The 25,773-nt window shown below is 37.2% G+C and overlaps 1 protein-coding gene across 1 annotated transcript in view; it reads left to right on the top strand.

The window, feature by feature from the left end:
* The window catches only part of Taf3 (TATA-box binding protein associated factor 3), a 167,365-nt gene extending 141,990 nt beyond the window's left edge, over positions 1-25,375 (top strand). The window contains exons 5-7 of the mRNA XM_004854542.3: positions 18,646-18,898; positions 21,856-21,962; positions 23,395-25,375. Coding sequence (XP_004854599.1) covers positions 18,646-18,898; positions 21,856-21,962; positions 23,395-23,509 — 475 coding nt within the window. The 3' untranslated portion in view covers positions 23,510-25,375. The remainder of the gene's footprint in view (positions 1-18,645; positions 18,899-21,855; positions 21,963-23,394) is intronic.
* The last annotated feature ends 398 nt before the right edge of the window (positions 25,376-25,773 follow it).

Below are 25,773 nucleotides of genomic sequence, written 5' to 3'. Positions count from 1 at the left end.
CCATTTTCCAGTTTTTTGAGAGTAGTTCTTAACTTGCTTATATTACTCTTATTTTTACTGACCTAGAATTATAATCAAGTCCAAATTTAATTTTTCCCCTGCCATGTTGTAGTTTGTTCATTAACACCAAAGATGCAATATGTGTAAGAGAAAAATTAATATACTGTCAGAAAAACTAGCTTAAGGTTTTGGGAAATGCTTTTACCTCACAGTAAAACAAGTGGAAAGATTATAATCAAAGCATTTCCATCTTACTTGTAAACAATTACAGCAGTTCTTACATGGATGCCACATTAGGAGACTTAGGAAAATTTACTGGATTCCATTCTAATGCAATTAGAGCTAATTTTGTTCTTTAAATGAATAAAAGGTCAGCTAATAAATCTAGCTTATCTTGAGTCCAGACTTCAATAAATTGTTTTATTTAATTTGTTGTAAAAGATCTTATCCTTAATGGGTCTAGGTCTTATTAGTTCACTTGGGTTTTAAAATATTTATGACCACCTTTTTAGATATGATTTGAATGATAGTTGGAAAGTTTCTCTCTGTGGTGTTATCAAGGCCCAAGATCACTAATTGAATGAATATCGGAGGATACTTAAGATTTGTTATCTAGAAAAAGCTGATGTGAACTTCCAGAATTTAAATGTTCTTTAACCTGTGACAGGCAGAGATAATTTAGCTGTATCATGATAACCTTTTGGATACTATCTGATTATAATTTCCCCTAAAGATCAAACTACTCAAATTTGTAGCATTTAAAAAGAATATGTACCTACTGATGAAAACACTTAAACACTCTTAGTATTACAACAACATAAAAAATTTTAAATCTTCCCAGTCTCTTATTTCCTGTCACTTTTTAGGCCTGTAGTAGATTCATATACTTACATAAAGGGTTTAGATGCATGGAGTAGCAATTGTTTTTCTCTTTTCACACATCCACCTTTGTAGCATTTCACTGTGGGACTTGTGTGATTTAGAATTTTGGAGACCATTTTCTTAGGATTTTGGTTGTAGTCTGAGCATGTGGAATTGACTAGCTACATTACCTCCTGACTGGTTGGATTTGCGATTTGGGCTCCAAGATTACTGGTGTCTGCCCAGCTCATCCTGCAGGCTCCAAGAGACTGTGGCATTGTGGCCCCTCTTCCTAAGGCCTTAAGGTACACTCCTTCACTCCCTGCTTGCCTCTGTTGGCTCTTCTCTTCCCCTTCTGCACATTTTTCCTGCCTCTGTTAGCTCCTCTCTTCCCCTTTTGCACATTTTTCCTTCAGCCTTATACTCTCCAATGCTAAACTTTCTCACTTTTATTCACTAGGCCTTCCCTCTACATGAGAAAGAGGCTGTATAACTTCTTCTTCCCATTCTGGCTTCTCAAAACTTACTCATTAGATGTACCTTCCAGCTGTTCACTCCTAAACTGACTGTATTTTGGTATTTTCCCCCAGAAACTTTTTTGCATTTTTTCACTAAAATCATTAAATGTTTTCCAATTCCCAAATCCAGAGAACATGCTGTAGCCCTTATATTAATCCTTTCTGCTGTTTTGGACCCTGTTTCCCTTGAGCCCTTTTTGAAACTTTTTTATTACTGATTCTACACTCATCTGAGACATTTTTCCTACTATGCCTTTTTATTTTTCTTTGCGTGTTTTTTTTTCCTTACTCCTAGGCACTGTGTTTTTTCTTCCTAAATGTACTTATTCATCCTTTAGGTCTCAATTATGCATGATGATTCCCAAATCTTTATTTCCAGCTGAAATTGTTCCCCCATGATTCATACGAGTCTGCCCACTTACCTTCTGGAAAGTTTTGCTTGGGTGGACCAGTAGCTTCAAACATATCATTTCCAAATTTCCAAAACACTATTATGTTCCCCAAGCTGGTTTTTCTTATATGTCTTATATGTTGATGATGAGACCAGAGCCTCCACTTTCAAGCCATTACAGGCCTTAGGGTAACTTGAAAGAAGCCAAAGACTATCTAGCATAATTGGGAGATTTTATTTCTGTTGTCATACCAGACTAGACAGCCTGAAAAATAAGATATGAATGCCTCCCTAGTTTCCCAGACTGAACTAAACAGTGGAAAGAGAAGGACCCGGTCCTTTTTTTTTTGGTACCAGGGGTTGAACTCAGGACCTTGCTCTTTCGAGGCAGGTGGCAGCACCACTGAGCTAAATCCCCGGCCCTCCTGTCCTTTGATCTTCACTTGAAATCTCAACATCTTATAATTTTGATTTCACATCTTCAAACTGGGATAACTTTTCTTTTTTTAGACACAAGTGGTCAGTAGTACCAAGAAGGAAAAGATGCCCCATAGCCTTATTCACAGGCTTCCATAACTCACCACAGACAAAGATACTGTTAGCATGGGGGGCAGGATGTATGGAGCTAGGTTTTCTTGTTTGTTTTGTTTTTAAATAAGAGACAAGGTCTTGGTATATTGCCCAGACTAGCTTGAAACTTGTGATCTTCCTGCCTCAGGCTCCTGAAGTAACTGCAACTGTGTACCACCATACCACCTACAGCTAGGATTTTCATATATGAGAATTATGTAAGAGTATCTAGGAAACAAAACAGTTAAACTCCTGGTTAGGACGTAACAGACCTTCAATAAATGTTAGCTATATATTTTCCTCTTTTTAATGCTGTGAACATTTACTTTAAAGATAAATGCTTCTCATTAAGGTGTTACCTGTATTCTTTTGTGTATTTTAGATAAATTCAGGTATAATAAGGAAAGGAACTTTTAAGAAAACATTTTTAACAAGTGCTACTAAATATGGAAGTATTTGGATTTGTATGTCTTTTTGTTCTGTTTAAAAAAATAATGTACAATGTTTTATCTTTAAAAAATAATGATAATTGTTTAGAAATGTGTAACTTAGAAAGGAAATGTTTTCCCCAAGCCCCATCCTTTCTCAGATAACCACTGCTAACTATTCTTTGTATATATATTTTTTAATTTTAGGAATATGGGCTGGGGATTTAGCCCAGTGGTTCCGTCGCCTGCCTCGCAAGCGCAAGGACCCAAGTTTGATCCCCGGTACCAAAAAAAAAAAATTTTTTTAGGAATATCTTACATATACTATTCTGCAGCTTGTGTTTTGTTCCCTACCCTATCCCCATAATAATAAACCATGGGTATTTTCCTCTGCCTATGACATGGTATTAAATTTTACTGTTGTATGATAATTTAGATGTCCTGTCATTCCCTTGTTTTTGATCATTTGAGTTGTTCCAGATTTTGCAATACCAGATAAAGATATCTTTGTTCAAATGTTGCTAAATCAAAGAATGTGGACATTTAAAATTTTAAAGATTGTGCCAAATATCATCCAAAGATTGTAGCAATTAAAATTCCCTCCATTAATAAATGAAATGACCCTACATATAAGAAGAATTCATGAAATCTGATGGTTGTAAAATTCAGCAAGGGGCCAGGGATTTAGCTCAGTGGTTCCGCTGCCTGCCGTGCAAGCGCAAGGACCCAAGTTTGATCCCTGGTATCAAAAAAAAAAGATAAAATTCAGCAAGACTTTGGGCAACTAACTAATAATTTTATATGAAAAGCTAGATCCATTCTCCTCATAGACCTTTGTGCGCATTTTATAGAAACCTTCCTTTGCGGGAAGCCTTTGGTTTTAAAATATTGTACTTCACATTCTTACTCAGGCTATTCCTGGATGCTTATTGAAATCTATCAGTGCTTGACAATGTCTCCATCTCAGATGAATTTTTCATTGAGTGCATTGCTCATGTAAAATTTAATATTACAAATAATTACTTTCTTTGTGATTTTAGAAAACTGTTGAGTACTTCTGACTAATTTTGAACTTTAACCTGTTTCTGAACATAGCTGTAATGTGCGTTGTGAGCTAGTTAGGAAATACTGATTAATCTGTATATATACTGAGAGTAATGAATGCTATTAGACTCGTTTGCTTTGAGCTAAGATGAACAAAATGATTAAGTCACAGTTGTAATGGTAAATGGCCACGTTCTGGGTTTTTTGGGGGTTGTTTTTCTAATCAAACCATGCCAGGCATGTATGGGAGAATGTCTTACTACTTTTTTTGTTTGTTTGCTTTCATTGTTTTGTCATTTGGCTAATAAGAAATACAAGGAATTTCACTTTCAGCTTATAAATTCAGGCCATTTTCAGAGTAGACCAGGTAAATCTTGAATTGCCTCTGCTGCTTTTTTTTTGGCCTTTCTACTACGAACTTTTTTACTTTATGCATGCATACAGCTGTCCATTAGTACATGTGCTTTAAAGTATTGTTGTTATATAACTAGAAAGAAGCTATAAGAAGAAAGATAACTTTTTTAGATTGCCCAGCATCTGGCTATTCAGCTTATTGGTGGACCCTGTAGTAAACATCTAACTTGAAACAATGCAGAGATTACCAATGGGTTCAGGATTGTGTGACACTGCGGGACCCTGGCACTGGTACAGTCAGAAAGTGCTGAGCACTTCCACACAGATCCTCACAAAGGGAAAAGTGCAACTGGCTTCCGCTCTGTCTTCACTGTCCCTGTGACTAAGCTGCAAACCCATCTTGCCCTTCCAGTTCATCCTGGAAATCAGAGGAAGCTAGGAAAAAAGGAGATGAGAGGACCAAAATCTCAAGCAGCTCTCTAAAACTCACAACTAAATTCTTTGATTTGCAGTTGACTTGTTGAATAAATCCTTTATTTTGGTCCTTATGTGATTTAAGAGCTATGGTCATCTATTCGCTTCTCTTCTTATCCTGTCTCTTTTAGAATGACTTTTAGTATGAATCTTAAGTCAGTGGAATAATTTAAAGTCTTGTCTTGACTCAGAAAATTTTTTATACAGGTATATGTATCTTCAAAGTTTTATGGATACTTTTTTTTGACACAAGATCTCACTATATATATTTCAAGCTGACTTTGAACTTATTATGTTCCCAAGGCTGGCCTGGAACTCGTGGTGACCCCCCTGCCTCAGACTCCTGTGTGCTGGGATTACAGGGGTACACTACCATGCCCAGCTCACTTTTTTAATGAATATTCCTGTTCATAAAAGTTCCTTCCATCCCAAAGAAACAAAATTATTTTTCATTAAATATTTTATTAATGTTTCTTGTAACAAATTTCTTTCTTTGTGGTATGAAATTATATACTTTTGTCTCATATGTTACAGTTTAACCATTGCACATGTCTTTTTCCAAACCAATTATTGAAATCCTCTTCACTTTCATTTTGGAAGATCACTTTTTCTTATCCAATGTATAATATTAAACAGTCTACTGACACTGACACTGAAAGGGTCACAGGAATATAACACCTATATACATTTTCTACTTATTTTAGCCACACAGATGAATATATATGTGTTTATCTTAAATATGTATATATTTTGTATTGTATGTGTAATATATTTTGTTCCATGGTATTTACAAAGGAAGGTAAGAATTCATGTAGAATCTTTGGTGAAAACAGCAGCTGGTTTTGGGTTTTTTTGTTTGTTTGGTTGGGTTTTTTTGGTACCGGGGATTGAACTTGAGACCTTGCGCTTGCGAGGCAGGCAGTAGAACTACTGAGCTAAATCCCAAGCCCAACAGCAGCTGTTTTAAATTTTTAATATATTTTGAAGTGTTAATGTTGGATTTTCCAAGCATGACTTCAGTAATGACTGAATTTTTTATAGCACTCTAGTGAGATACAAATCGTATTCACAGTCTTTTTCGTTTTTCAAGTTCACTGAATATTATCTTATTGCTTTTAATGTTTTCAAATAACTTGGTATATTATTTGATTCTTTAAAAAATAGAAAGGTATATCTTATGGTTAACTTGCAACTTTAACATGTTTTTATATAAAAGTATCCTCTTCCACAGACTGTAGACTCTGGCACTATTGAAAATAACTTTACATCCACATTGAATGTTCAGTTTCATTTGGCTTTACTTTTTCTTACTAACACCCATTTATTGGTTGTAGAAAAGCAAAAGCAATTCTGAAACCACAATGTGTTTTAGAAGTTATGACTCCAGAGAATTTGGTTTTTGAAAAGACCCTTGAAAGTGCCCTAGACAGCAACCTCATGGTCCACATTTTTAAAAAGATCTGCAATTTAAAATATTAATTTTAATTATATACATAGCATAAAATGTATCCAAAGAGATAGATATGAAAATGGAAAATTTGAAACACATGTCCATTTTCAGAAACATAATTTTTAAACATCATAGTGGAAGGCTGTACATGTTGAAGAGTAAAAGAGGTGCCTCTAAATTATATAGAAGTTCAAGGTGATTACTTCCAAGTAGGGTTAGAAAGCTTGCCTGCCTGCCTACTTGCTTGCTTTCTTGCTTTATTTATTTATTTATTTATTTATTTATTCATTCATTCATTCATTTATACATGTTTGCTGTACATAAAGCTTACATTCTGGCAAGCCTTAAAGTAGAATTTTAGTAGAGCCCTGCAGGGTGAGTAAAATTTGGAAAAGGGAAATGAAATTTCCATAGTATTCTATTGATAATAGTGGTAAATATGTACCTTAACTTTAATATATTTTATAATCCTAAATCATTTTGGACAGAATGCATATTGACAGTTCTTTAAAACTTTATACATTTAAAAAATTATTTTCAAATGTAAAACAAAACAGTTTCCTTTCATATATTCATCACCTTGATAGATTTAATAGTTACCAAAATTTTGTTATACCTGCTTGATCTATTTTGTTCTTTTCTTGTCATCTAGCATTTCCAAGCAAATCTAGGCTGAATAGCCTTTCACCTCTAAAACATGGCTGTTTTCTTATATAATCATAATGCTATTACACATAAAATATATGAACATTTGCTTGCTTTTATCTGGTCTATATTCAGAGTTTCCTGTTTATCTCCCCATTTTGCTTGCCCTAAAATATACATCATTCAGGAGAGACAAGATAATGCTTAATTCTTTCATTTTTCTTGCCATTCTTGAGAGAGAGGAATTGATGGGGTTGATACCATAGATAACTGTATCGAGTGATATTATTAAGCTATTAGTAAGGAGTTGGTCTCTCTTCCTTCTCCTCTTCTCTAGTCTCCCTCTCATTCTCTTCCTTTCTGCATTATTCTTTTTCATGTTCAAATTGTCCCATCTTGACCAACCGTAACTCCATGTTACCTGCAGATTTTGCCACAACCCCATTGTATTTGATAACTTTTTTACTTCTACTACAGAAGATTCTAAGTTTATCTTTTAGAACATTTTCTCTATATACTTGTGTATTTGCACAGTCTTGGATTTAGCTATTCCTGCAAGAAACATTGATTCCTTTTAGTGGGGAATGTTTTTTAGGAATCATAATCTACCACTAGAGGTGCCCATTGCTGCTGGGATATCATTCATTACTTCTAGACCTTTACAAAGGACAGAACTAGCAAATAGGAATATGTGAAACCAGTTTACAAGTTTATACTTATAAGTTTATATCCAATTCAGGCCTAACATTACTGTTACTTCTTTGAATTTATTTCTGTATTTTTTATATTAGAAATCTTGAGTAATAATGGCATCATAATTAGTTATTTGCTTTATTTTACGGGGACTGTATAAAGTAGTCTGAAAGTAGTAATACTTTAGTATTACTATTTTAGTAGCTACTGCTAATAAAAGACCGTTAGATGAGGTTAAAGATTTTTTTTCAGTGTTTGCTCTTAAATTCTGCTATGATGTGTGAACAAAATGGTGTCCTTCTAAAGTCACCTGAAATGATTTTTTTCCAACATGATATACATCAAGGTTCATTCATTTCTGTTTATTTTCACTTCAAAGGGAAATTTTTAAATTTAATTTTCTGAATATGTAGATCATTTACCTGACTGAAGTTAAAGCTGTATGACCAGGTGTATTCAGAGAGGTCTTGCTTCCAGCCCTTTCCTTTTGCCCTTTCTATTCCTTACCCTGTAGGTTAACATTTTGGTTTCTGTTATTATTATTATCATTCTAGTATATCTTCTTGCGAATATGAGGAAATGTGCATTATTCATTGCTTATCTAAGTATCTAAGTAAAAATACCCTTCTTAAGGTATTTTACAGATTTTGAACATTTGACAATAGAACTATAATCATTTGGGGCTCTCCCTTGGAAATGTAGATTCTGTAATGGCTATGTTTTTCTCTAATTTCTTCATGCAATTTGTTTCATTTTTGTGGATTCTATAATGGCTATGTTTTCTCTAATTACTTCATGCAATTAGGTCATGGCTGCATTAAAAGATAAAATGTTTGCTACTTGATATGTACTTGGGCTATGACAAGATATAATACCCGTTTTATGAGATGATGTAAATATTCAAGAGGCAAGCCATGAGCTTGAGGAATTAAATCCATTTATAGTTGTTTTATAATCATATGAATGTTAAAATTTGTGCTGTGAGGATCAAGAAGAATAAGGTATAATGATTGATTTGAAGAATCAACATAAAACTGATTCTCATAATTGTCTTTGGGTATTTGATCAATGTAAAATATGGAAATGACTGTGATACAGTTGGCACCTTAAGTGCTGATTCTCTAAAATATAATTTCTCCCAAATTCTGAATATTTATTCATATACCTATGGGAGAGAAATTGAATATTTGATGTATGAGTTTTTTATTTCCACCCAACAAATGATCCCAAACTTGGTAATTTATTCATAGTTTCTTCAAGAGTTTGAGGCTTGGTTCTCATCAAGCCGAAGACCAGGACTGCCATCATCCTAAGGCCTCCGGGAGGCCGAGGCTGATGAATCTGCACCAAGCTCACACCTGGGGTTGTGAGGAGAGGCCCTGGGGCTCCTGCGTAAGTGGAGTCAGCTGGCTCTGGACCTGGCAGTGCATTGTCCCAGTGAGTGCTCCAAGAGAGAGCAAGGTAGAAACTGCAGGGTGTTTTATGGCCCAGTCTTGAAGGGCTTTTTTTTTTCTGGTGGTGGTTGTGGTGGTGTTACTGAGATTAACCCAGAAACTTATTTTAGGCAGAGTCTTTTTAAATTGCTCAGGCTAGCCTCAAACTTGCCATCCTCCTGCTTCAGCTTCCTGAATAGCTGGGATTACAAGCATGTGGCCCCCATACCCAGCTATTTCAGGGACTTTCAGCAACACTGACAAAGTAAAAATATGAAGACTGGCCCAAATATTACTGACCCAAATATATATATATTAATATATATTAATATATATATTAATGTTACTTTTTTAATGTCTTGTGAGGAGGGGTTAGTTTAAAATAAAGGAATCAGTTTTTAAAGGTGTGTGGTGTTTCTGACATTGATTAGAAATTTAGATCTGAAAAAGAAAAATGAATTGTGTAAGGAACATATTTTTTCATCAGAGCAATTTTTCTCCATTGAAGAATTTGCCTTTCCAAAAGATTGTGTAAAATTCATGGAAATGATTGCAGTAGTTTTTACCTATGGTATCATTTTGTGACCACTTAAAAATGGCCATTCACTCTTACAGGTAAATAAGTAAGCCATTGTGGGGAACTTTTGAACTTTACATGCAGTTTAGTAGCCAGTTATTTGGACTTGATAATTTAGATTACTGGTTTCGTAGTGTTTGCACACAATAGCTGAGTAATGAGAAGCATTAAAACCCCTGTGCAGAACATATCCAAACTGCGTTTGCTGCTAACCTTAGAGGCTCTGGGGCTGTGCAGGCAGGGCTGGCTCTTTATTGACTTGTCAGGCTGTGAGTTTGCATTACAGGCCAAACTGCTCATGACCCATTCTGTTTACTTCACTGTTTTGTGGTGGGGAAACAGGTAAAGAAATCCTACTGAAAGTCCCTCTTCCTGCACATTTGTATGAATAACACCAGTGTTCACAGCAGTTAGGGCACTGTGACCAAATCTTCCCAAAGCTGTAATGTTAGCAGCACGGAGCCATCATGGGACACAGCTGTAGGCAGTATTGCTTTCTCCCCAGATGCTGCATTCAGCTTACAGCTCTGGAGAAGAAGGGACTATGCAATCAAGTAGGAGGGGAAAAGTGGTACTTTGGGAGAGTACTTCGGGAAGCAAAGCACTGTCTGCAGGTGTAGAACCAAAAAGAGTAGCAATGAGATAACCTCTTGGAATCCAAAATTACTTTTACAATGATCAAATTAGATTAAGTGTTGATAGTTTATCCCACTTGGGATGAGAAACGGTATTATGTCATACTGTTATATATTTTTCTTTAATGCTAAAATTAAATTAAATGATTGCTTTTAAAACCATGTATTCAGTTACCACAAGTCACTTAAAAGCTAAAATCAAAATTACTCAAACTCTAGTTATTCTGTGGAACTTCCAAAGATTTGGAAAAATGGATCATTTTAGTGCCTCTATAATACCAACCTAATCCTTTGAAAACAAAAAATTAGGATAGTTTTCCTCATCTACAAAGTGCCCACTTCAATCATTTTTCCTTTTATTTCTAAAAAAAAAAAAAAAAATTGAGGCTGGTCATGGTGGTGTGCTTGTTTAATCCCAGCTATTCAGGAGGCTGAGCCAGGAATATTGCAAGTTCAAGGTTAGCCTGGGCAACTCAGCAAGACCCTTTCTCAAAAAAGGGTGTGGGGGGGTTCATGCTGGGGATGTATGTAGCCCAGTGGTATAGCACTTGCCTAGCATGTGTGAACCCCTGGGTTCAATTCCTAGTGCTACTAGATACATACATACAACCAACTTGAGTGAGAACTATACTGTGTATATATACATATGTATGTACATATATGTGTGTATAAATAAATTACCTTGCAATATCTAAAGGCTATTCAAATCTATTATTTTAACTATGTTTATGTAACTATGTATTATTTTTACTATTTTTTTATGAGGTTTGAACATAGTTACATGAGATTCTTTTCTCCTCCCTCGGCTTTTTTGTTGTTGATCTCTGTTAATGGTTATGTTGGCAGTTTAGATACACTAGATTGTATAGCTCTTTGATTTAGCTGGGGCTTTAGTCCATCAATTTAGGAATAGACTATGGTAATTTGTCTAAAAGGCTTTACTCAAGATACCACTTTTTTCTAATAAAGTACGATTTATATATAATAAAGGTAAACAAATTATGTGTACAACTCAAAGCATCATTTTAAAATTCCCAATGACATTTTAAATGTGTACATTGTGACAAGTATTTTTTACTTTTTTCCTTGTTTTCATTATACAGGTTATATATGTTAATTATAGATAAGCAAAAATTTGAAAGTCATCTGTAATTGTACTATATACAGAGGCAATTTCTAGATATTTTGGTATATATTCCTTTGAATTTCTTTCAAAGTACACACATTCCTGTCTGCTTTCTTATTTCTTATAAAAGTTGGGTTCTCTTATGCATATTACCTACAGCTTTTTTTTTAAAGGTCACCAAATACAACTTTTTAAAAATAAGTATATTGGGCTGGGGATTTAGCTCAGTGATTTCACCGCCTGCTGCGCAAGCGCAAGGACCCGAGTTCGATCTCCGATACCAAAAAATTAAAAATAAAAAATAAGTACATATAGGGGAGAGAGTGTGTGTGTGTGTGCGTGCGTGTGTGTGTGTCACCACTTCTAAGAAGAACATGGTATTTTTTTTTTTTTTTTCGGTACCGGGGATTGAACTCGGGTCCTTGTGCTTGCGCAGCAGGCGGCGAAACCACTGTGCCAAATCCCCGGCCCCAGAACGTGGTATTTTGGTCATCATTTATTTGACCAATCCTCTGTTTGGGGATATTTTTCTTTCTTTCTTTTTTTCTCAGTACTGAGGATCGAACTCAGGACCTTGCACTTGCAAGGCAGGTGCAGCACCACTGAGCTAAATCCCCAGCCCTGGGGTATTTTAAATTACAGTCCTATTAAAAAAAATTTTTTTTACAATAGTAAACTGAGTTGCAAATAATGCTTTTCACCCCATACCCTTGCATAGTTATCTGTTTCCTCAGGGCAAATCTCTAGAAATAGAGTTGCTGGTCAAGAGTTGGTACATTTTTAAAGGTTTGATAGACATTCAGAAAACTGTACCAACCACCCCTCCCATTCCCCATCTTGACAATTGATGTTGGTCTTTTTCATCTTTACTTTTAAAAAGGCATCTTTTTAGCTGGCTGTGGTGGGACATGCTTGTAATCCCAACACTCTAGGGGCTGAGGTAGGAGGATCACAAGTTCCAGCTCAGCCTGGGCAACTTAACAAGATGCTATTTCAAAATGAAAAGAGGGAGTGTGGCTCAGTGCCAAGGCCCTGGATTCAATCCCCAGTACCAAAGGGGTGGGGGGGAGTCCCCTGCCTCGAAAGCTCCTGAGTTTGATACCAGGTACCCAAAGGGGGGGGGGCTTTATCGATATGTTGGTATCTTTGATTACTGTAAAGACAATATTTTTTCCCACCTGTTACTGTTTTACTTGCTTCTGTTCTTTGATCATGTTTAAATAAGAGTGTTAGTTTTCTTTTAAGTGAATACTTTATATGTCTTTGCACATTGCAAATAATTTTCTTCATTTTGTCTTTTGTCTTTTAACTTTGCTTATGATATTTGTGCCGTACAAAATCGTTGTGCAATCAAATCACTGTTTCCCTTTGTGGTTTTTGCTTTGGGAAAATGCTTAGAAAATCTGGGGTACATTATTTTGTCTTGCTTTACCAATCTTAAAGCACTATAGGATTTATGGTTTGTGATATACCCCAAATTATACCATCTTTGCTTGGCGTGGTAGCACACACCTGTAATCCTGGCACTGGGGAATCTGAGGCAGGAGTATTGAGAGTTCAAGGACCGCCTAGGCTATAGAGCAAGTTTGAGGCTAGCTTGAAACATATCCAGACCTTGTCTCAAAACAACAAAAAAAGACAAACTAAATTATACCATTTTACAACTCGCAATTGAGCTAATTTTCATTTTCAGATGATCATTGTGTATTAGAACCCATGAATATATCTGTTATTATTTTAGATAATAGTTTCAGTCTTTCCCTCCAAGAAACACTTTCCACCAAGATAGCTAACAAATAGTAAAACTGAAACACAATGATAAATTCTTTGTAAGTAGCTTTCTGAGTCCCTCATTCATCAGTCCTATTGTTTTCCTTTAAATGCGTCTTCTTAATTTAAATTTTCAGGCTTATTTCTGACTATAGTCATATAGGTCATAGTGCTGTTTCCTCCTTTTTGTCCTCCTTTTGTTGCTCTCTCCCTCATCCCAAATTAACTCCATTAAGCTTACAACTGAAAATGCCTGGGTTGCCTCCTGGTATCCTAGCCTACACTAAATGTTTAACTCCTTCGCTTCCTTTCATTCATATTCTGTATTTCCCACGCTTTCTCACACCATAAACCTTATTTTTATTTTTTTGCTGTGATTTTGACTAGCTAGAAAAATAAAGTAAATGTGTTGTTTTATTCAGGCTGTCACTACTTTCAGGGCAAGATTTTGTTTCTGTGTTTGATTTAAGTTCAGATTTATCAGGTGCCTACTAAATAATTACCATGTTAGATGGTGGGGATACAGTGATTAAAAAGAGCTTTCCATTCTTTCACAAAATTACTCATGTAGCAGGATTAACAAATATGTACACAAATTATTCATATCAGTGAAATGGAGCAAGAATTGAGTGACACGGACACAGGGAATGCAGAACTTCTTGATTCAGATGACGAAGAAAACAGCAATGTGAGTGCATATTTGACTAGTTGAAGTGTTGCAAAATGATCATGCAACCAAATAGAATGACCCAGTGTTAGAACTAGGTCCGAAAATATAGTGAGGACCTTGGCAGGGTTGAAACTTATTGGACAGAATGCCAGCACTACCATTCAGTATTGGAAATTGTAAGAGATGAAATGCTACAAGATGTTGTGAAATACACAAAGGCCGAAATACAAGTAAAACGTTCTGTATGCACCAATAGCTATACTCAGAAATGTATTTATTATGACACCTCACTAGCTGAACTGAAAGCATTCATAGGTCTGCTGTACTTAGCAGGGCTTTCTCATGGTAATCGCAAGAATGTAAATGACTTATGGAAAAGTGATGGGTGTGGGCTGGAGGTTTGTAGAATATCGGGGACACTGAAGAGATTTGGTTTCCTTCAAAATTGCCCGAGGTTTAATGACAAAACCACCCCCAAGAAAGAAAAAGAACTGATAATCTGGCTGCTATCCAGTCACTGTTTTACAGATTTGTGAGTAATGGCCAAGCAGTTTACACACCACCTGAATACACGACTATTGGTGAACATCTTGCACCATTTCATGGCCAGTGTAACTTCAGGGAATACATTACTTTAAAAATATGGCATAAAAATTAAGGGCCTTATAGAGACAAAGACTATTGCTTTCAACTTAGAAATTTATCCTAGAACTCAGCCGCCAAGTCCTTATTCGTATAGTAATAAATTGAATGATGCTGTGAACAGATTTGTTGCTCCCATCCCCCAAGCTATTCAAAATGTGACATTTGACAGTTGGTTTACCAGTTTCCAATCAATGTTATATTTGCTGACAGAGCACAAGTTGACCAGCATAGGAACTGTACACAGTAACAAAGCAGAAATTCCAAATGAAATATTGCAATTTCTAAACAGAATTGTATAGTACAGTCTTTGGATTTCAGAAAGATTTACACTGCCCTCGTGTATGGTAAAGAAAAACAAAATGGTACTGCTGATGTCACATTGCACCATGATAGAAATATTGATAGGGAAATCTCAACAAAACAAGCCTAAGATGGAAACTTTCTACAACAAAACCAAAGATGGAGTAGATGTTGATGAGTTATGCAGCAACTATGATGTCACTCAAAACACAAACTGTTGGTCAATATTTGTGTTTTACCTGATCCTAAACATGTGTGATATAAAAAGTTTGATAGTTTACAAAGAAAATAACAAGTGCAAAATACCATGGAGAAATTTTCTTGGAGGTTTGGGACTGGAACTCATGAGAGATCATTTACAGTAGGGGAAAAAAAATGTTTCTGCCAGGTGAACTATGCAAAAAAACTGTGTAATACACCGTTGACCTGACAGGTGAACAGGCAGGCACAGCATCCTAAAGACCTACTATGATAACAGGAAAACCACAAAGATATCAACTGTGGCCTACAAGAAAGGACAGAAAAACAAAACACTGTTATCAGTGTAAGCGATAACTATGTGGAATATGCAATTTTCATGTGTGAACACTGCCTTTGCTTCAGTTGAACCAAAGATGATTTTTGTTGTAGAGTTCTGTTGGTATTTTCATTGTAGTTCACATAGGTTTTTATTTCTGATGTTCTTATTTGGACTTCGTACACCAAAGACCAGTCAATGTTGAAAATTTTGATAAATATTAAAAATGCAATACTTTATTTTTGTGATTTTTTTCCTGTTAAGCACTCATTAATATTATAAAACTCATAAAATTCAAATTAAGAATTCCTCAGCAGAGATATTCTAAAGAATAAATTTAAGTTTGACACACCCATGTACTTTTATGCACCTTTATGATAAAAAGTGTGTTATGCCCCCTGGGTAATGAAGTTGTTTTTGATAAGATGTATAGTAATACCAGCCTACTGTGATTTTTTGTTTTTTACCATATTGTCTAACAAATTGTGTATATAACTCAATGAACCAATATTTTCAGATGCCCAATGCATGTTATAAAATCATGCATGGGCAAATCGTGTATTCAAAGTGCTAGGCAGGTGTATAGATTTGAGTGTGACAGCATATGAAAAACTCATTTATATGATTGCACATGGTAGCCACCTTTTTTGGGGGTGCTGGGGATTGAACTCAGGGTCTTCTCACTGAACTACATCCCTTTCCTATTTTTTATTTTGAGGCATGGTCTCACTAACTTATTAAGCTGTCCGGGCTGAACTTAAATTTGCCATCCTCCTGCCTCAGCCTCCCAGAGTAATAGGATTACAGGTATGCAACACCACACCCAAATCTTTTTTTGTTTTTTGATAATGTTGGGAATTAAACCCAGGCCTCACACATGCTGGACCAGTGCTTTACCACTGAGCTCTACTCTGAGCCATACTGCTTTTAAATGAATTATTAAATATTTTTAATTTCTCAGTTTAAATTTTAATTGGTTAATTTTGACAAACACAGTGCATGTTTTAAAAGGTTCATAGTAATTTTTATGTAAAAAGGAACTAACACCAAAACTTTGAGAATTGTTTACCATTTCTTTTCATAAGGGCCTGCCAATAGCACAGTCTTGGCTTTTATTTCCCTGAAAATGTCTCCTTCACCCTTATTTCTGAAAGCTGTTTTAAAGACTGTTACAGCTTGTATCTAGATGTCCCTCCAGAGCTTAATGCAGTCATAGGTGGGGCTTTTCAGAGGTGGCTAGATCTAGGGTTTGTGTTTGCTGGGATCAAAGACATGGTGCTGGGATTGAGGGTGTGAGTGCTGCCCACCTGTAGCCTGGGTAAAATATGAAACATAAAGAGCTGTGGTTGTGGCTTGTTGCTTGTAGCTCGCTTGCTTGGTGCCTTCTTTCTTCTAACTGCCATGAACTGTTTCTCCTCTGCGATATCCCTCTGTCTTGCCATCCTGCCTCTACAAACTGAGCAAAATAAACCTTTCCTCCTTTAACTTTTGGTGTTGGGTATTTTGTCTCAGCAACAAGAAAAGTAACTAAGACAAAGACAAAGTTTATTTTTCTTTAGCACATAAAGATGCTGTCCCACTGTCTTCTAGATTTCATCAAGGCTGGTTGAGAAGTTGGCTGGCATGTGTTTCTATGAAAGTAATTGTTCTTTTCTCCTCTGGCTGCTGTTCACATCTTTTCTCCTTTGCAAACCCTTAACATAGGGAAGAAGTTCTACTGGACTCTGTACTTTGGACAGGCCTTGGGTGTTCATATCTGTCTTCTTCATTAAAACCAAAGATCAGATTTCCCTTATGTATAAATGCCCTCAGGACAAAATCATCCATTCTTACGGTCTGGGTTCCTGCTTTCTCATTCAGTTTTGATGCTGATACCCATCTGTTAAATCATTGTGGGAAACACCCTTCAGAAATAGTGTGTTTTTAATTTTTAGCCTAAAATAAAAATAGAAAATTCTCACTCTCTGGAGGCACAGGAGTGATTTTGATCTCCCACCTTGTAGATAAACCTTGTAGATGAACCTAGATAGAAAGCTTTGAGAGACAGAGTAGTTTTAAGGTTGTGGCTTCTAAAATCAAATTGTGCTTTAAGTCCTGGATGCATTACATAGTCATTTCTATGAATTTATGCAGAGTTCTCTTTGTGCCTTAGTTTACCATCTGCAAAAGGAAAATAATAACATCTTACTTCACCCAGTTGTTCCTGTAATCCTAGGCTGTAATCCTCAGGAGGCTGAGCAAGAGGATTACAAGTTGAATGCTAGTCTGGACAACTTAGCAAGACCCTACCTCAGATAAAATAAAATTTAGTATATGTGCTGTGGAAGCAAGCACAGATAAAATAAAATTGAAAAATAAATAAAATAACCACTTATCTTATTTGGTTGTTATGAGATAAGGCAAGTAAGCACTTCGCACAGTGTCTGGTCCATAATTTGCTTTCAAGTGTTTCCAGTACCCATAGTAAATGCTCAGGAAACACCATTAATTATGTTAAGCATTCATCAAGTGTATCCTACAGACTCTTTTAAGTCCCCTTAGTCTTTGGCTATATTGAAGTTAAGTAATCACACTTACAGAAAGAAAGTAGACAGCAAGTAGATCAAACCTAAGGCCTTATGCATGCTAAGTATGTACTGTACCACTGAGCTCCATCCACAGCTCCCATAATTGAGTTAATTTACTTTAATGGTGGTCTCTTGAAATAATTTAATGTTTTATAGATTTCAGTGAGAATTCAGAATCAATGCTTTGTTTTTGTTTATTGTGGAGTTTTTTTGCCAGGGTCTCGCTATGTTATATAGTCCAGGCTGGCCTTGAATTTGTAATGATCCTCCTGCCTCGGCCTCCTGAGTGCTGAAATTGTAGACATGTGCCACCACACCTGGCAAGTCAATACTTTTTGGTGACAGTGGTTTCCATACTAGGACATTGAAAAAGTGGTATTATACAGGCTGGCAACAATTGACACCAGGTGTTGTCACAAGCAGTAGCCATGGATATAATGCCTGCCTTAACCCTTTACATCTGTACATACTTTTTAAAGTGGTTTTTTTTGAGGTTCTCACTACAACGCTCTGATACAGCTCTTTTTATTTCCACTTTATCAGAAAAGGAAGACTTAGAAAGTGTGGAATAGTAAAGAGAAAGTAGTGAAGTATTCTGTGTGTGTGTGTGTGTGTGTGTCTCCTCTCTCTCCGTACTAGGTGTGAAACTCTGGCCCTGGCACATGCTAGCTAGGCAGATGTTCTGCCACTGAGCTACATCCCCAACCCTGGTACAGTTTTTTGGGTTATTTTTTTCAGTGTCTGGGGATTGAATCCAAGGCCTTCTTGCTTAGTTATATCCCCAGCCCATTTTTAATTTTGAGACAAGATCTCACTAAGTTGCCCAAGCTGTGCTTGAACATGCAATCTTCCTGCCTCAGCTTCCCAAAGTGCTAGAAAACGAAAACATTTTGCTCTTTTGTGATATCTTTTTTCAAACATGTGATTTGGCTCAGTTATGCTATTTTGACTTTTATTTTTCTCTCTCCTATTGACAGTGTCATCAGCAAAGTGGTGTCAGCCCCGGAGGCTAAGCCAGCGCCTTCTCTGAATAGACCCAAGACACCACCTCCTACCCCAGCCGCGGTCTCTGTGCATGTGAACCCCACCCCACTGCCGCTGCCACTCCTGCCACAGGCCGCAGCAGCGTGCCCGACTCTGCTGCCATCCCTGGCCCCTGCCCTCACGGCAGCAGGGAGCTCCAAGGCGCCTGTGCGGAGCGTAGTGACCGAGACCGTCAGCACTTATGTGGTAGGTGCTCTGTGTTTGCACAGTTGCTACTGGAACGTTGCTCAGGAGCCAGTTGGAGAAGTATTGTCAATTACAAAGAAGATCCTGTATATCATTATTGAAACTTAGGTGCAAGTCGTTGTGATTGGAAAAGTATTTTCATTGCATTTGGAGACTTGGCTTAAAAATATTATATTACAGTATTCACATATTCATTCTCCATAAATATGTCAAAACATTATGTTTCATTACTTTATATTATTTTGGAATATGACCATGTACCTACATACAGAAATATAGGTGACTATACAAATAGTAATACTTAAATCCTATATTGAATTTCTTAAGTAATTTATTCCTTTCAAAGTATAATTTACGTAATATACACAGATTTTAAGAGTGAGCTGGTGTCATTGAATTACAGCACTATTTATAATATTTTACTGGCCAAGATTCAGACTGTACCAGGACTTGCATGTTAAATGGAAATGAACTTTTAGGCCACAGAGTTTCCTGAATATCCAAGTGTGACTTTCGATTGTAAAACCCACCATGATAAATGAGTCCACACTGTCCAGGGACTGGATTTAGGTGTTTCCCCCATACTTAATAATATCAGATCTAGGGCCGGGGATTTAGCTCAGTGGTTCTGGCACCTGCTTCATAAGCGCAAGGTCCCGAGTTCGATCTCCAGTACCAAAAAACAAATAATATCAGATCTGTTCAAATCTTGAATTCAATCTAGTCATGAAGTGCTTCTAAAGCTATGTTCTGTGAGCACTAAAGAACGACACATGAACAGACAACAGATTTTTTTGTTTTGTTTTTTGAGGCAGGGTCTCAGTATGTATTCCAGGCTGCCCTTGAACTCACTGTGGAGCCCAGGCTGGCTTCAAACTCTTGGCGATCCTCCTGCCTCAGCCTCCCAAGGGCTTGGATTAAAGGGGTGCCCCACCACACCTGGCTAACAAAATGTTTTGAGTGCATGGAGGCGTTGACATCACTGTGGCTCCAGCTCTGCCTACGATGATGCCCTTGGCTAGTGATGAAGTTGGCCTTTGGAAGTAGACAATGACTGGAACATAGCAGGCTGGGACTCATGGTGTTTGTTATTCTAAACTGTGTATCATGTTGCTTAAAGGAGTTTAGAAGGAAATTTATGTGAACATTAAATATTATGAGACTGTGATAATACCACTAAGTATAAAAGAAAATCTTATATGTACTCAGAGGATATAGATATGAAAAATTAAAGGAAAATATTAAATTGACAGAGACAAAATAAAAGCTGTGACTTATAAAAAAGCTGTGATCATCACATTGGTGATTTAAGGGCCAATTGCTATGTGTTTAATCAAGGAACAGCACCCTCACTGAGGTAAGTTGATCTGGAAAGCTTTTCTACCTCATTCTCTCAGCTTCCATTTGTTTATCTGTACGGAGCCGCTATCATGCGCTGTCGTCTAGCTCAAAAACATTGACTCTGCAGTAGATTTTTGTGCTAACTCCACAGGTCCAATTGTAATAGACAGTGGAGTTGAAAACTTTCTAATTCCTAAAGGGACACTTTGGATAGAGGACAGAGTGTGATTAGGCAAAAAAGGCTGATTTTGTCACTACCTATGTGATGTTGGAGCTCCAGGTTCCCCATTCTTAACCTGTCCAAAGCTTGTTTTACGATGCCTAAATGAAAGAGTACGTTTGAAAGAACTTGGTAAACTGTGAAGTACTCGGTGTTGTCACAGACGCTGTGGCACATGTTTCATGTAGTGCAGTCGCACACTGCTGATTTCCAGAAAGGCCAACCAGCAGCAGCTCTGGCCATGTGTGAGAGCTTCAGGCCCAGGGTGCTGACCTTGCCGTGGCTGCTGGACAGCCAGCTCCTGTGACTGCTGGTTCTCCTTGTGACACAACTGCCCTGAAACCAGAGGGCACAGAGATGCTCCTGCTTAAGATTCCTCTAGGAAATCTTCTTCAGTGTAGTTTGCCTTTGTAGAGTTTCCAAAAGTAGTAGGCCTTAAAGTAAGCCTGTCAGTGGAGTGAAAGAGCTGTGCCCCCAATACCCTCCTCACACACAAAGAAACCCATTTCTTTTTTTGCATATCTAGTCAATATTATATTTAAAAGTATATGAGAAGAATCCACACCTTGCAAAATAAGTGAAATGAAATTCTTACTATGAAGGCTAAAATTTAGTTTTTACTTAGTACTGTTTTCCAGAGCTCACATCATAGAATTGTTTCTTCCAGATTGGTTTTGATAATGCAAAGCTTGAAGAAATGGTAAATTAGGGATGCTTCCTACTTAGAACTGCTAAATTAATAAAGTAAACTGGGGACATACAGTACTTGTAGCAAAATAATGTTTAAATATGTAGCTCTCTGGTCTCCCGAGCCCCTTATTTCGTTTGCCCTTTAGTTGATTGTACTTTTCTAAAAATGTCATAAAGGGAATGGAAAGTTACTTAGTAACAACTCTTTTATACCCTTGATCTTATCAGCTGGTTCAAGAAAAGGGTTTGGCTAATAAGTAATAAGGGGACACATGCACATTTGGCTGTATATATTAATCCCTTGCCTGTGAATGTGGTTTAGGAAACCATAGTTCATTGAGCTCCACAGCTTTCAAAAATATCAATTATTACTGCCATGAAGCCCTTGATCATTAAGAATTTTTAGATCATTTTGTTCAGAGAGGATTATTAAATGCTTGGGTTTTTTATGACTTAAAAATGAGAGTTTAGAATATTCACTAGAAATGTTTTATCGTGGGGTACTTAGTAGCTGTTTTCCTTTTCATGTAAGTCTAACTCAGTGATGACCATGATCGTAGCATTAAAGTGTTACTGTCCTATTTTTTAAGCTTAATTTGTTAGTCTGTGACGTATAGTATGGAGCAATAATTCTTACCTGTCTACTTTGTGCTGCTTTTTCCCCATTCCATCTTTGGTTTTGCCCATTCCCCTGTGAAAACGTAAGATCCGAGATGAGTGGGGCAATCAGATCTGGATCTGTCCTGGGTGTAACAAACCTGACGACGGAAGTCCGATGATCGGCTGTGATGATTGTGACGACTGGTATCACTGGTGAGTGTCCCAGAGCACTGCCATCCGCAGCGGGTGGCTGCTGCCTACTTGGGACAGCGAAGTGCTGGGTGGGGAGGGGTGTCCTGCAGATTAGTGCTTTTGGACCAGTCCAGCTACTCCCAAGAACACAGGCCTGTAAATTGAGATCGGTTGAAAAAACCAAGTCTTTGTACTATTGGTATTCAGCCTAAATTATGACTGTTTTGTTTAGCTTATAAATAAGAGGAGACACAGGGATTGTCCTTTCCTTCTCCACTGATGTTCTGTAAGAGCTTCAGAGCTTGACAGTGTCATTACGAGGTGACCCCTTGTAATCTTAACACAAACTGCAGAGACAAAGAGATTGTCTGCAGGGGTTTGGGGTTGGTTGGTTGGTTTGGTGGTTTTATTTTTTGTTTTTAAGACAAGGTCTTGCTTTGGAACCCAGGCTGGCCTGGAACTCATGATCCTCCTGCTTCGACCTCCCTACTGCCGAGATTACATGCATGCACCACCATGCCCACCTTCATCTGTTTTAAACTTCTTCTGCAGTTCCTCAACTGAAAAAGCTCAACCAAAATATATGCAGCCTTCTTACTTTATTTTTGGTTTGTTTGGGGGGTTTTTTGTTGGTTTTTTTCCAGTACTGGGGATTGAACTCAGGACCTTGCGCTTGCAAGGCAGGTGTGGCGCCACTGAGCTAAATCCCCAGCCCCTTATTACTTTTTTTTGGTACCTGGGATCAAACTCAAGACCTTGCGCTTGCGAGGCAGGTGCCGGAACCACTGAGCTAAATCCCTGGCCCCTCTTACTTTGTTTTTAAAATACCCATTGTAAGAAGATAGCTAGCTGTTCAGTTATGGTATGATATCTACAGGAGAAAAAACAAAGCCATTGTTCAGAATTACAATATTTCTGGCAAATAAGAAGGAGAAATTAATCTCTCTAATAATCCACATGCCTAATAATAAACAGTGATAAATCAATTAGAGCCACTTGACTTTTTTTTTTTCTAGTACCGGGCGTCGAACTCAGGACCTTGCACTTGCAAGGCAAATGCAGCACCACTGAGCTAAATCCCTGGCCCTAGAGCCATTTGACTTATGGTAAATAGATCAGACTTTTAAATGATTTGAAAATATAGAAAGGGAAAGATAGGCATAAATATACGTGACTTTAAGAATGTCTTAAAAATATAGGAAGGAAGAAAATAGGCCAGGCATGGTGGCTCACACCTATAATCCCAGGACTCGGAGTTTAAGGCAGAAGGATTTCAAGTTCAAGCCCAGCCTGGGCAATTTAGCAATTTAGCAAAACCATGGCCCAAAATTTAAAAGTAAAAAGATCTGGGGATGTAGCTGAGTGTGAAGGCCCTAGATTAAACCCCCAGTATAGCATGGGGTATGGGAAAGAATAAACATAAAGAAAACTCCTCTCTGTATTTGATGTGCAGGCCCTGCGTTGGGATAATGGCTGCACCACCAGAAGAGATGCAGTGGTTCTGCCCGAAGTGTGCCAACAAGAAGAAAGATAAAAAGCACAAGAAGAGGAAGCACCGAGCGCACTGACATCTCCTGAGGGTGGGCCGCATGTCAGCTCTTCCTTTCCTGTGCCTCCCTCCCTTCCTTCCTCCGGGGCAGGAGCCAGTGGGCCCTGCCTCCCAGGCCCCAGGATGAGGAGCCCGGGAAGACGGAGGACAGCACAGCCGCCTGCTCTGGAACTCTGGATTGTCCCTTCTGGAACACGCTGGCCTGTGGTTCCAAGGCCGTGTGAGTGAAGAACTCCAGCAGGGGTGTGGCCTAAGGGCTGCTCACCTCCAATTTTCTATTACCAGTGACAAGTATTAGTAATAAAGACCATACATCTTCCCTTTTGATTCCCTTTATTCTCTGCAGGGCCTTTTCATTAAGGTGTTAGGTGAGAAGATAATGTAAACTGCCTTGATTGTAATTTAAGGATGATATCATTAGTCTGTATACAGTTTTCAACTCCTTTCCCTCTATAGTAAGATAATCATAATAACATAAAAGAAAACTCCAGTTGGAGGAGTATTGGTAAATATTTTTGTGATGAGAATATATGAAGCTTCCCCTCCACCCTCGCCCTGTTTTTAGTACTAACATGTAAAATGTTCAGGCTTTTGTGAAATACCTTATATTTTTTAAGAAAAAGGTTTCTATCATGTCCTGTTTGCTTCTGTGCAAATTATTTTTGTTTAATGTATTTCATACCTTTGTTACATTCTAATTTTGCCCTTCTTTAAACTGCTGGAGTCTCTTCTCACTGCTTGTACATTTCATCAACTTGTATAAAAACTTCATACTAAAAAATTTCCCCTAATGTAAATAATAAATATTTATGAAGTAGTTATTTTTAAAATTTTTATCGTGTTTAATTCTGGCTTTCTCTGAAATCCACTGTGATTTCAGCCATGTCTGTAATTACGGCTGTACATAAGCAAAGAAGACTAGAGAAAAAGAGCCACAGTGCAGATTGGTTTACCTTGAGCTGAGTGAACCTGCACAGTGCCAGGACTTGGTGGGGAAAAGGACCCTAGCAGTTGGAAGGAAAACAAGGCAATTTAAATCTAGATCTTATGATTTGGAATTGTTTCCTTTGTTATCTATTTTGTTTCTGTAAATTTATTTACTTTTATTAAAAGGACATATGGTTTCCACAAAAGAAAAAACAACAACATAAAACCATAACTGTAGCATTTGGTGTTATATTATTTTATTTCTACGGATTTGTTCATTGATATTGTACTTTAAGGCTGAAATGAAATATATTGAGTTTTTTTAAGAAAACATCAAATTTCAGGGTATCACAAAACTTTATTATATTGCTATACTGCCCGATATTTATTATATGTTACAGGTATCTGAAAGTAAACAAAATATTTTATTTTTAATGTAAAAACATCAAATTTAACTTTATTAGCATATTTTAGCGACTTGGGAATAAATATAGACTTTTACTTGATTTTGAAATAATCCCAGTTTGGGCCCATGTAATGGAGATCTGGAATGCTAGAATATGGGCTTTGAATCTAATACAAATATATTAATAGAAAATGTGATTTTTTTTACTGCCAAGTCAATTGATATTGGTGTGTGAATCAGCCATATTTTAAAACTTACTATGTGGTTACAGAAATGTGGTTTTCTGCCATGAATGTTAAATTGCAAATGGGTAGAAATGGAATAGACCTTTTTAAAAGTGCAGGATATCATTGCCCTCCTTGTTCTAGAGGCCAGAACTTTTCTATCCCTGCACAAACAAAAAGTATGTTGAGATATGTGTTCTTTTGTTTTATTAACTTGAGATCATTCAAATACTTTATGCAGTATTTTCACAATCACAGATATACCCATTAGTGCTTTTTGGAGAGGGATGAGGGGTGGGGGAAGTATGAAATAAAGATTATTGGCTATTTCATAGTTTGCTTTTCCATTTTCTTTCTTTAGGATTTAGTTCCTCGAGGCATGGTCAGTGGATCTAAAGTTGCCACGTTTAAGTGAGCAGGTCATGCTCCTGAAATAAGAATGGAGGTGCCTATATATAACTTTTCCCCCAATCCCACCGAGAGACTTCAGCCCATACTACATTTAAGGAATTTCAATCAGTTTGTTGTCCCTTGCTATTTCATGGTTGCTTTCCTAAATCCAGTTCATGATTTTATAAATGGTCTTTGCAATAATAAAACCAAAGAATCATTTTCAGGGGGCTGGATGGCTCAAGGGATTAGTAATGGAATACAGAGCCTTCACCTCTAGGTCAGTGAGTCGAATCTAGTCCAGGTCACCAGAGACCCAAAGTTGTCACCATCTTA

This window comes from Heterocephalus glaber, unplaced genomic scaffold (genome assembly GCF_053883595.1).
Source record: "Heterocephalus glaber isolate CG9 unplaced genomic scaffold, H.glaber_assembly_v1.0 deba00001472, whole genome shotgun sequence".
NCBI lineage: Eukaryota > Metazoa > Chordata > Mammalia > Rodentia > Bathyergidae > Heterocephalus > Heterocephalus glaber.
This window is presented reverse-complemented; position numbering and strand designations above follow the sequence as displayed.